The sequence below is a fragment of the Lygodium microphyllum genome, chromosome 9 (genome assembly GCF_053477565.2).
Source record: "Lygodium microphyllum isolate KBCC chromosome 9, Lygodium_microphyllum_v1.1.10, whole genome shotgun sequence".
Taxonomy (NCBI): Eukaryota; Viridiplantae; Streptophyta; class Polypodiopsida; order Schizaeales; family Lygodiaceae; genus Lygodium; species Lygodium microphyllum.
In genome coordinates, this window is record NC_141143.1 from 127,460,985 (window position 1) to 127,477,470 (window position 16,486).

The 16,486-nt window shown below is 40.1% G+C and overlaps 1 protein-coding gene across 1 annotated transcript; it reads left to right on the top strand.

The window, feature by feature from the left end:
- The first annotated feature begins 1,073 nt into the window (after positions 1 to 1,073).
- Positions 1,074 to 8,739, top strand: LOC148031569 (uncharacterized). Its single transcript, XM_087685125.1, has 8 exons — positions 1,074 to 2,506; positions 2,762 to 3,674; positions 4,158 to 4,249; positions 4,431 to 4,519; positions 5,022 to 5,095; positions 5,733 to 5,783; positions 5,970 to 6,046; positions 6,722 to 8,739. Exons 1-8 carry the CDS (start codon positions 2,041 to 2,043, stop codon positions 7,552 to 7,554), a joined length of 2,595 nt encoding a protein of 864 aa, XP_087541251.1. The 5' UTR covers positions 1,074 to 2,040; the 3' UTR covers positions 7,555 to 8,739.
- The last annotated feature ends 7,747 nt before the right edge of the window (positions 8,740 to 16,486 follow it).

Sequence of the window (16,486 nt, forward strand, 5' to 3'; positions counted from 1 at the left end):
TGCTTGACAAATTAGACACATTGTTAATAAAAGAGACCAATATGTTTAAAAGTAATAATTTGGAAATTGGAGGTGTATAAGGGAAAAACAAATAGACATATATACTAAAATAAACTTTGTTGGCCTCATTCCAAGAGGCAAGCTATGCTACAGCTTGGTCTAAGGGCAAAGCTCGTTAGAATGAGCCATACCTTTAAGAGGTAAACATTTTATATAATAAAGAAAAGCCCCCTTTTGGGGAGCATATAGTTGACCTAGCAACAACACCACTTACATATGCTAGAAGCCAAGTGTATTTAACATCACAAAGGGCTTAGGTTGTGGCAAAGAACATAACAACACATATATCCTATCTAGTTTGTAGGAGGCTTTGGATCTTCTCCATAGAAGTGGCCATAGCCACATTGTATTATGGGAAAATTAACCATAATCTAGATACATCTAAGTTCTAGGTTAAATTGCAATATATCCATAACTTTGGATTTGCATGTGGTGAAAATACCAGCATGAGAGAACATAGGGCCTTGTCATGTGTCTACTTATTGGTTTTGGCACCAAAGAGAGATTATGAAAGGAATAATGAGATTGAATCCACATGGAATTGATAGTATTACAAATGAGGCATAAAGAGCTTTGGATGTCTTGGTGAGAGTTAAGCCCATGAGAAAGGCCATGGGTTTCATCTTGACCTCCTCGCTCGTAGTTGGATGATCAACAGTATTGGAATTGATGGAGTGATAATAGTAGTGGGATCTTTTGGCAATGATGAAGAGTTCATAATTGAGTGGCAAGTGATCAAGTGCAATTGATGGAGAGGTTAGAAGTGTTGGATCTATCAGCAACGATGAAGAGTTCGGAATCGAGTGGCAAGGCTCATGTGGGGGGGTAACAAGAAATAGATGCAAGTGATCAATTGACTTTGAGAATAACCATCACGTGATGGAGAGAATATGAGTGTTATATATTAACAAGGTAAAAAAAGGAAGGCCAAATGGGAATGGGAACTACCTAGGCCAAAAGGAAACACACACACACACACAAAACTAACTCCTTAAGGGTCATTAGGACCTCTACAAAAACAGGTACAATCTCTCACATGACACTAGGATCTCTCGACACACACAAGTGGTCTTGTCAAGCAATCCTTTCCGAAGAGTTGGATTAATGGTGGAAGTATATATATTTGATGCAAATGCAGGCCTGCAGTTTCTTCTTTTCTTCTCTTTATTTCTGCATCACCTCTCTCTCTCTCTCATATCATCGGATCGCCCAATTCCTTCCATCCCTCTTCTTCTCATCATCATCATCACGATGAGGATCACACACCGTCGCCTTCTTTTCTTTTATACTGCTACTGATGATGACACAATATAGGCAACATATTCCGCCTCCATGGCCATGCTTTTCTGTCCCGGAGGGGCTTTTACTGATCAGCTGTAGGCTAGTTCACTCTCACTCTTCTTCTTCTTCTTCTTCTTCTTCTTCTTGATTTGAAGTATGTGATATATCCTGAGCAAGGAACAAAGAGTGCAAGAGATATGGGCACTGCGCTGTGCGATCACTTTCTGTATTCATTGTATGAGGAGCTGCTCTCTAATTTTCCGTCTATATGCGATTCCAGGGACTGAGCGAGCTTGGATGAGCATTTTTATATCTCTCTCTCTCTCTCTCTCTCTCTGTGATTCATACTCTTTGAGCTTGTGAACCTGCACCACCCCAAATCGCAAGAGTGTGCTTGTAGAGAAGGCTATTTTGTACTCCGAAAGAGAGAAAAACAAAGCATTTTTGAGAACCTACTCTTCTTTCCCCTCTTGCCACTTATTACTAGTACAATTGCCGCAGCACCTCTCTCTCCCTCCCTCTGCGCCCTGCTCTTTCACCTTTGTGATAATCGCCCTACAATAAAAACTCGCAGCCGGCAGCTCACAGTGGCCTCCATCGTCCTTGATACCATGCTTCTCCTTCTCCTTATAAGTAGTCATCTTCAGCCTTAACCCAAAGATCCCTTTGATCACTCACTCTTCTTTTGAGTCATCACCCATGAGGTCCCTCGGTAATAATCATTGGCTAGCCTTCTCATTGTCTCCCCATTTAGCTTTGGATGCAGCGTCGGATCATGACCAGCATCAGCCCCATCATCATCACCAGCACCATCACCATCACCACAACCAGCATGCTGCTGCTGCTGCAGCAGCAGCTGCTGCCCAAGCTAATTCCACACATCACAGCAGCCCTACCATGAATGGCCATCACGCGGCTGGCTATGGAGGCCATCCGGTTCAACATCCTCATCTCCAACCGCAGGAACAGCACAGTCACCACCAGCTTGGAATCGCTCCCATGAGTGTGCCCTTATACAGCACCACTGCTCCTGCCATGGCAGACTGCTATGATCACTTGTCTGCGGAGCCCGGTTCCTTCACCTCTCAGTTGCTGGAGATTGCCCCCATGAGGCCTGATGCCCCTCTCTCCATGATGGAAACCCTAACCCGGACTAATAGTGGAGGTAATCTGATTATAAGCTCTCATCTAGTCACCGTGTTAACATATACGAGTGCGTTTCTTCTCTCACTGCTTGCCACTTGCTTATCCTATATATCATATGCTACTGACTCACTCTACCTCCTTTTAGCGAGAAGTTCTCGTTTGTTTTGGCAAGCTCATCAAACTGACCATCTAGGAGCCTCTCATGTTGCCGTGAAGTGTGGTAGGTCCTCGTAATTTTTAAGCCTGATCGGAAGTTGGGTTTCTTGTGAAACAGATTGGCAGTTTAAAACCATCGATCCTCTAGTGATTCGTACTATGCAACCAGATGCAGCTGCTCAACATCATCATCCTCATCAGTATCTGCTGAATGCCGACTTAGCGAGCTTTGGCAATGGCGAAGGTGGAGTTGATCATATGGGCTTGGCTAGCAATATCCTGCAGAGACCCAAATCAGAGGATGGGCCAAAATTGGAAGACTTCTTGGGAGGATCAGCTGCTCTAGGGGGCCAGTTTAGTGACAACAGAGATGCTCTCTACTATGGGCAAGGAATGGATAGAGAGGGATCGGGGATAAACATCAATTGCATGCCCTTTGGGAGCTGCAGTAGGGTGAGAGATGTGCCGCCGTCTTTCCATGCATTTGGAGCAGCTGATAATCACATGCAGGAACAGAAGGTATATCAAGCAGACATGCAACGTGCTCACAATCTACTGCAGCTGCCCTTGATGGATCAGAGTGGGTCTACTCACGAGGATCATCATCACCATCCTCATGCATATGCAGATTGCTCCCTACAATTGCCTCAAGGGGCCGGTGCTACACCGACAGCTGCCATTGACAACCATGGCAATTTAATTATGGGCTTTTCAGTTCTCAAGAACTGGCTCAATGGACAAGCTCCAACAGTGTCAAGTACCCCTTCCCCTGACAAAGAACAGCAGGCCTTTAGCTCTTCTTGTGTTCAGAAGGGTGCAGGTGGGAGTGATGTCGTTCAGCCTCTCTCATTATCCATGCCTAACTGCACCAATGGCCTTTCTATTCAGCCTGCAGCTGCTGTGGAGCCATCGGCCACCCAGCCAGAGTCCAAGAAGAGAGGGTCAAGCAAAGCTGGAAATAGAGAACCAGCACCGAGAAAGTCCATTGACACATTTGGCCAGAGGACTTCACAGTACAGGGGTGTGACCAGGTATAGACAAGTGGTTTTAATGCGGAGGAAGATGGGTTGATTGTTATAATGTGTACAACCCTGTTCTGAGTATGCTTCATACCTAGTGAGCTTGCTGGCACATATCATGAAGTCTCTTGTGACAGATTGGGTTTTCTGTTTTGAATTTAGTATGGGGCTCTTGAAATGTGCATGAATGAGTTTTTCTGTGAAAGTGAGGTGGTCATTTTGATGGGCTTCCACAGCCTATGCTTCAGTACTGAGTTCTGTATCAAACATAGGCAAGAGAGTGCATGGGCTTCCATACTGTATGTGAAGCGATGGGGTTTGACCAGCTTTTTTGCTGTTTGGCTAGAGGTCACTATTTCGATTCTTCAAGAACTGACTTGTGATTCTAAATTCAAACATGGGCAAACCTGAGTGTAGTTAAGCTGTTTTTGAAGCTAATTTCAAAGCCGGGCCTGATGGGGGTTATTATTTGATTTGGAACAATGGTTGAATCAGGCATAGGTGGACTGGAAGATATGAGGCACACTTGTGGGATAACAGCTGCAGGAAGGAAGGCCAAACTCGGAAGGGCAGACAAGTTTACTTAGGTCAGTTCGTGTGATTGGGGAGGTTAATTAATCTGGTTTAGTTATATAAGATTAGTCTGGTTAAGATATATTAAACTGGCGAGTGGATTGTCGAAGTTAATGATTAGAAGGCTCTGTGAATTAAATTTAGTCAAGTCTTTTGCATTAACTGTAGCTGTACCACTGTCTTTATTACTCGCAGGGGGTTATGACAAAGAAGAGAAAGCAGCTAGAGCGTATGACTTAGCAGCGCTGAAGTATTGGGGTCCGTCCACCCACATCAATTTTCCGGTAATATTTTCGTGATTCGCAAAATTGTGGCAAATTAACCTTAATCAATGTTTAAGACATCTGTGACGTATAGGAATTGACTATACAAGCATCTCTATAGAAAATAGTTATTAAGTAACCAATTTTAAAGCATGTCTGGTTTGGTTTTTTTTTGGGGGGGGGAGCAAAATTGTTGTTAATGTAAATAGAATTCTCTTACTTTGAATTCAATACTTAAAAATTTCCCCCCAGAGAATTGTTCCAAGTTATCATTCAATCACCGCTTTCCTCCAATCTTCCTTCAATAACCTATCACGGAGTAGGAATGGTTGATCACTAAAAACGTCTGAAGTATCTCTAAATCCTCTCTCTCTCTCACACACACACACACACACACACACACACAGAGCCCTTGACCGTATTAATTGACTGCTAGTAAATATTTTCTTCCCTCTTAATTCACCCCAAATGTTGTTTTATCAGTGTCAATTAACACTGGTTGTGGCATAACACATGCATGCAGCTAAGCACGTACGAGAAGGAGATGGAGGAAATGAAGAACATGACACGGCAGGAATACGTAGCATCCTTGAGAAGGTATGTTGTTATCGTTATTATTTTTTCCTCTTTTAAAAAAGAAAAAGACGAGGGACACGAATCCTGAATATTACGATTCTGATCTTGTGCTTACTTACGCGAGAAATAAAATAAAATAGAAAAAGCAGGAAAAAAAGCACGCAGACGACCTCTCCGCGCGTTTGTGTTTGTTGTTTTGGTAGCATCCGCCGATGCGTTCTCCTTTTTCCTATCGGAAAATATTGAATATAGAAAAAAATAGAATGGGTTCAGTCCCTTTCCGCTATTTCTCTATTGGGCTGACTAATCTGCCAAAATCAACAATCCTGTCAGTTTTGTGGTTTTGTAATATAGAAAGAGAGAACAGTCCATTAGCCTGACTAGTTTACTTCCAAGTCCCTGCTGAGATTTCTTTTTTGTAAATGTATGCAATGCACGCAAAAAAATCAATTAATATTCCCTGATTAGTTTATTTCCCCATCGAGATTGAAATGCCTGGTTTTATTGTAAATTGATAGCCAGTTGCAAGTGTTGACCATTTGTCATACGTAGGGTGAAGCGTCTCTCCTTGTTAATATCTAAATTATGCCTTTATAACCCTGTTCTTTTCTTCTTGTGTGTGTGCGTGTGTGTTGATTCGGAAAAACGACATATTCAGGAAAAGCAGCGGATTTTCAAGAGGAGCGTCTGTGTATCGAGGAGTTACAAGGTTCTTCTTTCTTAATCCAATCAAATTAGGAAAAATTAATGCCTTTTCTAACCCAATCAAATTATTAATTAAAGAAGGATTAATGAAATTTGTTGTTATCCTTACGAGATTGATTTAGTAATCAATAAAAATATCGTATCTACAACGCAAATTCTCAAATATTTCTGGGGTGGAAAATACACACAGGCACCATCAACACGGTCGATGGCAAGCCCGTATTGGAAGAGTAGCAGGAAACAAGGATCTGTACTTGGGCACATTCAGTAAGTGCCGCGGATTTATAATTTCTAATTGATTTTAATTCTTGGAATTGTTATTTTAAAATGAATTGTTGGTATTAATTTTTTGGGTGGCTCATCTTCTTTTCTGCTAAACTCGTCCGAGCAGCTCTCATGAGAGTCATCGTTTTTTTCTGTTCAGGTTTCCTCCCCTCTAAATATGTTTTCTTTGCTTGTATATATTAATATTCGTGGGGGCGTTATATTCCTCTCGTAACGGCTGCCGTTCTGGACGTTGACTGCCTTCCCTTTGTCTGTTCCTTTCTTTGCCTTTTATCATTTTGGGCTGATTTTGTTAATAGGCACAAGATAATATTACCGAAAAAAATCGTTGGAAATAGTGCTTGATAAAAGAGATGATGGGTTTCCCCCACTTTTGCATGCTTGATTTCTGTGAACTGCACCAAGAAAGGCTTCCACACCCTGTATCTTTGATTTCTTTCACATTCACACTGGATTTTAGAGCTCCTTTTTGAATTTAAAAAGCTTAAAAAGGAATTTGCCAGCTTTCATTTGGCGTTCCTCCATTAGATCATCATATTTCTTACAATAATCATATCCTGCAGCATTCATTCACCATCAATTTCCTTAGTTTCCATCATGAGTACTTTATCATTACTTTACTCTTATATCATATCGGACAATGATGATGATGGACAGGCACACAAGAGGAAGCTGCAGAGGCATATGACATCGCTGCTATTAAGTTTAGAGGTGTGAATGCTGTAACCAATTTCGACACCAGCAGGTACGACATCAAACGAATCTGCTCAAGCCCCTCCCTGCTCATTGGGGAGTTGGCCAGGCGCAGCATCATCAAGAACGAGAATGACAACAATGACAATGACCGTGACAACAATGACGATAACTGCCCTGTCATCGGCCAGGAAGAGCCCCTTGGCTTGCCTGCGGCTCAGGAAAGCAGCAGCACCCCTAACCAGGCCAACAGACTAGAGTGGTACAACAACAACAGTGCAGATGACAATGGGAATGGCCATATTGAACAAGAGCTTGATGAGAATGAGAGCAAATTCAATTACCATGTTGCTGCCACAGCTGCTGCTGATGAAGGGCTCTCCCCTCACGATCCCCTTCATGTCTCATCTAATAATGGCTTGTCCCCACATCACCCGGCTACTCATGTTTTATCATCACCTAATGCTGCTAGCCCACCCTCGTTTGTTAGCAATTCTGTCCATCTATCTAGCTGCAATGATACAGGTAACAATGGCACTGTGGACAGCCCTGATAATTCTGTGAGTGAGATTGATAATGGAAGCCCCAAGGGATCGGGTGTGGAGGTGGTTTTGCCTGGTGACTTTAGAAGGGCTTTGGATTTGGCTGCGGCAGCTGAACAGCAGCCTTTCAAGGGAAACGGACCTGCTGTCAATATGGTCCCCTGGATGGTAAATTCCAATGTGCAAGGCATCGCAGGACGGCCGACCAATGTTGGTGGGCACTTGCCGATGTTTGCCGTCTGGAATGAGACTTAGAAGCTGAAGCAGCATACAGTGATTATCTCCCACATGTTCCAAAACATTGAAGCATATGTGATGGAAGGAGTGTTATTGTGCTTGGTCATGGGCTGCCAATGGTGAACATCTAGAAGGCAAAAATCAAGGAGATCAGACCGAGTCCAGGAATCTATCTCTGTGATTCCTCCATGCATATCAGCTTCAATGATAATACTGAGCTTCAATTCACGTTATGCGACTGACATGGAGCAAAAAGTTAAAAAAGACAAGCAGCAGCAAAGACACAAGACCAGACACCTTGGAGGGTCTGTAGGACATCTTTGTGAAGATGTTCTGAGAGCCTCGAGAAGGTTCTGGAAAGCTGGATATATCACACAAGTAGAGGGAAAAAGAGCATCAGTGTCAATCCAGTCAGTCTGCTTGAAACCAGGAAACTCTTTCCAAAAGAGAGCTTTGGGGGCTCCCCTTTTCCAAATTGAACAGCTGATCATAAGTTGACTAGAGGGAAATGAGCCCTTGAGTGGTTTTCTTTTGGCATTCTTTTGTTTGAAAACCTTCAAAGGCTTTCATTATTATATATGCCAAGTGACCCCACAATGTGCATTTTGGGGGGCACTAATTCCAATCCCCTCTCAATAACTATACAGCTTTATAGCTTATGCATCCGTCCATGCGACCCATGGCAAATACTCTGCGGATCCCTATGTCCTCTCTTAATGTCATCCTAGTTCCTCCTTTTTTGTCGATAGACTGCCCACTTATAGGTGATGGATCCATCCTCACTAATCACTCTTTCTTTTCTACATCCCCACTTTCTTTTCTCCATCTTTCCTACTTCTGATGTGAGAAGCCTTATGAAATGATGTACTTCTTTAGCTCAACTGTCAATGATATTTAATCTCAACCAGCTACCGTTTCTGAAAAATGAAGCCCTTATTAATCTTACTTAACAACTAAGTGATTATATGTACATGTTTGTTGAAGACTATATATACGCATTGCCCATTCTCATAGATGGGCAGTTACCCTGAAGAAGACTCTGATATGTAAGGCACCATATGGTGTGAGAGTTGGAAAATTGTGTTCATTTCAAAAATGGGGCAATGTTATCTTCACTTATGGAACGAGTAGTGATATGCAAGAAGGCTTCTTTCTTAAGCTATAACTTCCCATGCTTTGTACAAGCTACAATATAAAAGTCATTTAGTCAGCAGTCTTGTGGAGGGCTCACAAGTGTGCCTGCCTAATCAAGATCCTTACATGTATGAAGTAGCAGCTCATGCTTGGTTCTTGCGCAAATAAGTTTGGTAAAGACAAGGCCATCATGGAAGACATTTGTTTGGTTTTGGCTATCATAGAATATGTTTGGTCCAAAGTACCTTGAAGCTGAACATTGATGTGGACATGAGAGCCACATTTGTAGCTACTTAACAAGCTAGGCAAAAGATGCGCACGTGAGAAAAGTTTGGGCCTTGAAAGTGAAAAGGTGGTAATGGTGCTTTTCGAGCCTAACAATAATGTGGACTTGGGAAGGTAAACAAGAGTTAAATTACTCTACTTAAAGAAGATTTGGATGGACAACAGTTGAAAGCGCTACTACTTAGGCAAGGTCACCAAGAGGTAGGATTGCTCTCCTTTAGGTAGAATAGCATGGAGATATTTAAAGTTGTGTTTGAACGTTAGAACATTGCAACATACTTTATCTAGCCTTGGCCTTGTGCTAACGAGTAATATTGATATGATGTGATGTTGCTCAATGTTTTGAGATATTTTGCAATCAAACCAAAACCTAGGAAACTTTTATTTGAATCGATATGGAATGTCGTGTACATTTGAAAGTCTTGCATTTGTAATTTTACTAACTTATTTTTGACATAAGTCAATTTTGCAAGTCTTGCATTTGTAATCTCGCAAACTTACTTTTGATATTAGTCAATTTTGTAGGTAAGAGCTCTTAGAGTCTCCTTTGTATTGTGCTACATGGCATAAGTTAGTTTTGTGCATATTTTTCTCCATATATGTAACTTTTGCATGAAGTACAATCAATGGCCGCAGTTGGCAAGAATGATGTATTTGTATGTTGGCTATTGAGGACAAGTTGGATGGAACCAAGTAATTAGAGAGTGAACATGTGGATGAAGGTAACTCCATGGAGACTTTTTAACAAAGATCAAAGTTCTTAAGTAGAAGTTGATTCAGCATATGAGATTTTTTGCTAGATAGTTTACATGTGCAGAATTTGCGTAATAGTCTTTCCAATTCTTACTAAAGTTTTGCATTTAGTCTTTGTTTGACGATGAAGGGTAATCCGAATGCTTCACTATTTGATGAGTTGGTTTATATTTTGTTGCAATAAGAACAATTTAAGAAAAAACAAACCCATTATTTGTCTTGCAGACCAAGCTTTTGTGGCTAGTCAAAAAGTTAAAGGAAAAGCTTTGTTTTTTGTTAGTAATTAGAAATATGTAAATGATGTTCAAACAAAGAAAGGTGATAAAAATGAGAAGAAAAAAACAGTTAGATGTCTTGTAAATATTGTAGGGAAAAAGATAATGCCATTTAGGATTATCCTAAACTGGCCCTGACTATTGCAGATGCCTCTCCTTAAAAGTTAGAAACTACAAATGGTGCACAAGATACATAGTAGACATTTAATTAAAAATGCAATTATGACTCTTATGGATTGAGATGCATGATACTTTGACAACGGTGCTACAAAACATATTACTTCTCTATGCAGTCTGTTCACTTCTCTTAAGCTTGTTCCTAAGGGAAATTTCGATATCTTGGTTAGGGGTTAAATATCGCTTGTGCATAGTTACCTATATTTACTTGTACTCACCACCCGCACACTTGTACACTGTAGGTGGTGTGATACTTTATTCTTTGTTCTTAACATAACAATAGAATAATAGAAGGCAAGTCACACATTGTGACTGTTGGAGTTTCCATATACCATCTTGCTCTCTCTTACTTGAACCTCCATAGCTCTTGCTTGTTTCTTGCTTCCATTTGTGCTTCCACTCTTGCTCCACCTTTCAACTAGTATCAGAGCACCGTTCAATGTTTGTGGGAGCTTGTGCTTGGAGTGAGGATTGCAAGGAGTGAAGCTTTGTTGCAAAGGTTGAAGATTCAAGCTTCTTCTTCAACATTTATGCTTGATGTGTGCACATTGATAGAGGTACTATTCTCATAGCTAGAATCTAGGTTTGAGTCAAGTTGGTGCTTGATTCATTGAGGCTCAATTTGGGGTTGTAATAGTCCATTTTGGCATTGATTTGGTCAGCCAACCATTAGTGGCTAAAATGATGTAAAGTAGCTTGGCTTTGGATGTTCAGAAAGAGATTTTGGATGTTTAAAGAGATTGAGCAACATTGAAGTCTTTCAAGAGGAGAAATCAGCATTCTCTTAAATTTTCATCCTCTCAAATGTATGTACAATAGATGAGAAATTAAAAATACTTTTCAGGAATGAATACAGAGCATGCTGCAAAAGTTATGGATAGTTATGGTAGCTTGAATACACTTTCATATTTTGCATACAACTTTTGCATATGATATTAGATTGAGGTGCTCGATAGCTTAAAACAAAAAATTGCCATGAGAACTATATATATGAGCAATCATAGAGTTGATTCTATGTAGTTTTCAATTCTCTATTTTACATAGAATAGAACAATTTTAGTTTGGATAGTAAGCATTCACAGTTAATGTCTCTGTATCGAATGCCTACATGTTATTCATGTATAGTCTCATCATTTTGTCATTGTTAAAGTAGGTATACTTCAATGTCATTGAGATTGAGTGTGGTGCTTATACATGATAGAAAATACATCATTTTGTCATTGTTAAAGTAGGTATGCTTAAATGTCATTGAGACCGAGGGTGGTGCTTATACATTATAGAAAATATTAGGAATCCTTATGATAAGCAAAGTCTTGTAATATTAAGTGCTCGATTGAGAAGCCCTTAGTGACATGATCTAGTGGTCCATCAATAGATATTCCTAAGTGATGCCACTCGGTACTCCATAGAATAACACAGGGTTTGTTACCTAGGTTCGATTGAGTCCCCTTCACAAATTGAAAGGTTCCAACCATAACCCGCATTGCAAGTTAACTCTGGAATCAAAGTAGATCAATGTCGCACTTGGTTCATAGTGAATGAGAAATGAGGGGAAATGATACATGTGGACCCCTCTACCTATAGGGTATAGTCTTGACTCCGATCACCTAAAATAGTATTGATCGGAATCTAAGATGACACACTAAGTAGTTAAGCATTTGGCCTTTTCCTAATTCTAGCACTTTGAAGGAAAACTCTTGGCTTACTGGGACCACCTATCTGTAGGACGGTGACCCGCCGTCAAGGCCCCGCCCTCCCACTTTCCTCGATGTGTGTTTTAGTTTTCTAATTGCCTAACATGTTTAAGTTTCAATACATAAAGATAGTTTCCTTAATTAATCATTTAGGGCACCGAGTTTGTTTATGTAGTTAATCCACAACACAAAGATAGTATCAAACATTCTTCTGAAAATAGCTATAACATAAGAATATTTATCCGTAGCTTCTCCAAGGTGCATTTCCAATTGGGCATTCCATCCCTTAATTCATTACTCGTCTCCAAATCTCATGGCACAAAATCTACCAATCCTCCCTTAACTAACATTGTGCCGTCTAGAAAGTCCATCTTGGACTCGTAGGGGTTAGGCCAGTCCTTGATAGACCCAAGGGATTTACAGCCAGAGCGCCCCTAGCACCCTTGTCACCTCCCAGCCTAACGTCCTACCTACGAAGAGATCTCTCGCATTTGGGGATGGTCCTATGCTCTAGCATGATCAAACTAGCCCCTTGGTGAAGTGCTCCCACTATTAACCTTTGGGGAGATTTCGTACGTAACCAGAAATCCGCCCATGAGGACACAATAATTTTTGTATAAACACACAACCAAAGAAATCAACCTATTACCAACAACTACAAAAACATTCATTTTTTCATAACATCATTCTAGACAATCACGTAAATATCTCGTAAGAGGCAACCGATTTATCTCTAGGAAAACCATCTTTTTCCCACATCAATAAACCTTATCTTAGAAGACCAATTCAACAACCAAAGTAATGTCCTTGAAATTTACAAAGAAGGCACATTCTACAACAACTTATTCTTCCTTGGAGTACAATTCTATAAAGTGATATATGCCACTCTCCTTAGGTCGCAACTCAAAACAATACATCAACAACCTTTCCCTTACACATCACAAGATTTTCCCTAAATGATTCAATGCTTTATCATGCACACTCTATGTATAGCTTTCTTCATTCTAACCTCAAGAGTAACTTTTGTATTCAATAAGTAATCATTTTCTCATTTCCATGCGATAACAAACTAGTCTAGGTATTAAAGAATTAAAGCCATGATCTATGAGATAAAAAGAATAAAATATAATCTCAACTATTTCATTTTGACTAGTTAACCAATAAATTGTGGGGTAGAGGGAAGCGACTAGGAAACACTCGGCGTCCTTTAAATGAGCCATCTCCTAACTTGAAGCCTTAGCATTCTTCAAGCTTAATCTGTTGTGTGAGAATCCTTAGGTTATGTGCATTAGTAAACTCTTAATCAATGGATGGAGTGGGAGGATGAGATGTTGGACAGAAGAAGGATATTCTATTCTTATTGGTTTGCCTTCATGTCCTCTCCTTGGCTTTTCCCTCTCTCTAATGTGCTTAATCTCTCACTCTCCTTATTCTTTATTCACACACACACACACACACATACACACACACACACACACTCTCTCTCTCTCTCTATATATATATATATATATATATATATATATATATATATATATATATATTCCCTCTCTCCCTCTACTTCTCTCTCTACTCTCTCTCTCTCTCTCTCTCTCTCCCCTCTACCTCTCTCTTCTCCCTCCACTTCCTCCTTCTTTATCTTTCCTTATTCCTTCCTCTCTTCCTCTATTCCCTTCTTCTTCTCCTCTCCCCACTATCTCCTCGTCTTCTCCACTACTCTCTTTCTCCTCTCTCTCTCTCTCTCTCTCTCTCTCTCTCTCTCAAAAGCAACACCTTGGCTCGATGAAAATAATGCCTCCCGAGGCCTTACACACCAAGACTTTTTATAGCCTTAGAGCAAGAAATAATAGCATTTTCCTCTCTCGTTCATATCATCATCTCTCTATGAGTTTACTCTTGCATGTAGCCATTTGGTAGTGCATGGTAGCATGGAAGGTTGACAACGTGTGGGATGGTGACGGCTCATTGACGTGGATGCTGGTGGTTGCGTTATTATTATTATTATTATTATTATTATTATTATTATTATTACTTGTATTACTATTATAAAGGCTCCTTCACATGCAAGGAGGGGCCAAGACATTACACAAAATGAGTTTCATTTCATTTTCAGTTAGCTTACTTCGTAGGGTCTTAAGGAGAATGTTAATTCTCTTGTCCTACCTTTTACACTGCTTGAGTCTTGGGATACATTTTTCACTGTTGTGAGTGCAAACCCTCCTAAAGGTGGCTTTTAGCTTAAAGATGTAGAGGGTTTATAGAGGAAGTAAACATGAAGAATGTTAATGCAAGTTGTACTTCTCATGCAAGAGGTAAACAAGGTGGTAACGAGAATAATAATCATGGTAGAGACTCATAACTCATGGATAAGTTCAAGTCTTATGGGTAATCACACAGTGAGTCTTGTGGTCCTAAGTTCTCTCTTACTTGCCATTATTGTGGATAGCAGGGTCACATAAGGCTGTAATGCCATATGATGCACAATGATAGGGTGACGCGAAAAAGGAAAAGGAAAAGTGCAGGATTCTGCTAAATCTTGTAATGATCACAACATTGTTCCTAAGTCTAATGTTAAGATAGAAGGGATAAATGCCTTATAGTAGATCTCAGACGATTATATACTCGCTACTTCATAGCTTGATGCTACTTAGTTGACTACTCTTTTGTCTTCTTACTCTTAGTGTTGGATTCTTGATTTGGGGGCTTCGTTTCATGTTACCCTATATCGTCATTGGTTTTTTACCTATCGTACTATTACAAGTTTGGTTAGATTGGGAGATGACACTACATTGGATATTATTGGCATAGGTGAGGTGAGATTGTAGTTTGGTATTGCTGCTCCATTTGTGCTCCATGATGTAGATCATATCCCAGCTTTGATTAAAAGCCTTATCTCCACTGGACACTTGGATGATGATAGGTACCATGTCTCTTTTGGTGATTTTGCGTGGAAGATTATTCATGGCAATCTCATTTTAGCTCAAGATGCCAAGGTTGGCAATATCTATCCTTTGCTTGTATATGGCTCTGTTAATCATGTTTTGGCTATGATTGATCTTCCTCATGTATCTCTTTGGCATTGCTGTCTTAGGCATACATGCCTTAAAGGAATGGAAGCACTCACTCATTTGCAATATTTTTTGCCTCTTGACTAATGTTTTGACTCGTGATCATTGTCCATATGATAGGTAGACATGTAGCTTTCATAAAAAGTCTAGCTCTATGTGCATGAATGAGCCTTTGGCTCTTGTTCATTCAGATGTTTGTGGTCCCATGCTCTATTAGTCATTAGGTGGTGCTAAATACTTTGTGACGTTCATGGATGATTATTTGTACAAATTTTGGGTCTATTCTATTAAGTAAAAGTCACAAGTGTTAGCTACATTTCAACACTTTCTTGCTATGGTTGAGAACTAATATGGGCACATACTGAAATACCAACAATCCAACAATGGGGTTGAATATGTCTCTAAGGTATTTGAGTAGTTTTATGGATGAGAGGGATATTAAGCGTCAGTTGACCACCACATATACCCCATTCCAAAACAGTGATATACACAGAGTGGATGAATAGGACTATTCAGAAAAGAGTCCGCAACATGGTTAATTAGATAAGCTTACCGCAATACTTTTGGACTGTGCAGTTGCTACTATACTTCACTTGATTAATAGATCCCCATGTACTATTCTTGGTGGTAGAGTTGCAGAGAAGATATGGTTTGGTAAACCTCCCTTGTATTCATACTTGTGTGTCTTTAGTATGCATACTTGTGTGTCTTTAGATGTGAGACTTTCTTGTAGATTTCCAAAGACAAATGCAATAAGGTGGATCAGAAATTTGTCAAATGCACCTTTCTTAGATATAGTGATGCATGTGAGATGGGCTCTCACCTTTCGGATTCGTAGACTTGAAAGATTATCTATAACCATGATGTTGTATTTCATGAGGAAAAGATGCATATGAGACCAAAGTAGGTAGTTGAGATATCCATGGATGATCTTTCAAGAGAAGCCTCCTATTACAGTACAATTGATCCCAATTGTTAGATAGCTAGTTGTAGCTGATAATGATATGTTAGATAGAGAGAACATGCCATACATGCTTCACAACCAATCTTGAGACTCCCCACTAAAGTGTTATATCCTCTTGATCATTTTGAGTACTCTATGTATTATATCATGGTGATACATGCTAGTGAATCTCTCGCTTATGAGGAGGCTATGTGTAAAGTAATAGTCACTCTTAGGAGTGGGCCATGTAGTTTGAGTATGATTTACTATAGAAAAATCATACATGGGATTTGGTTCCTTTGCCCAATGGAAAACATGCATTGCCATGCAAGTGCGTATACAAGCTAAAGAGTATTACTGGCCATCCTAAGCTAGCATATAAGGCTAGATTGGTTGCTAAGGGTTTTAACTAGGAGATGGGAGTTGATTTTGATGAGATATTCTCTCTTGCGGTAGTCAAGATGAGTATCCTATACTTGGTATTGGAATTGGTTACATATATAGATTTGGACTTATACTAGATGGATGCGAAAATAAATTTTCTTAATGGGGACTTGCATGAGGACACTTGTATGCAATAGTCCAAGGGGTTTGATGAAAAGGGAAAGGAACACCTAGTGTGAA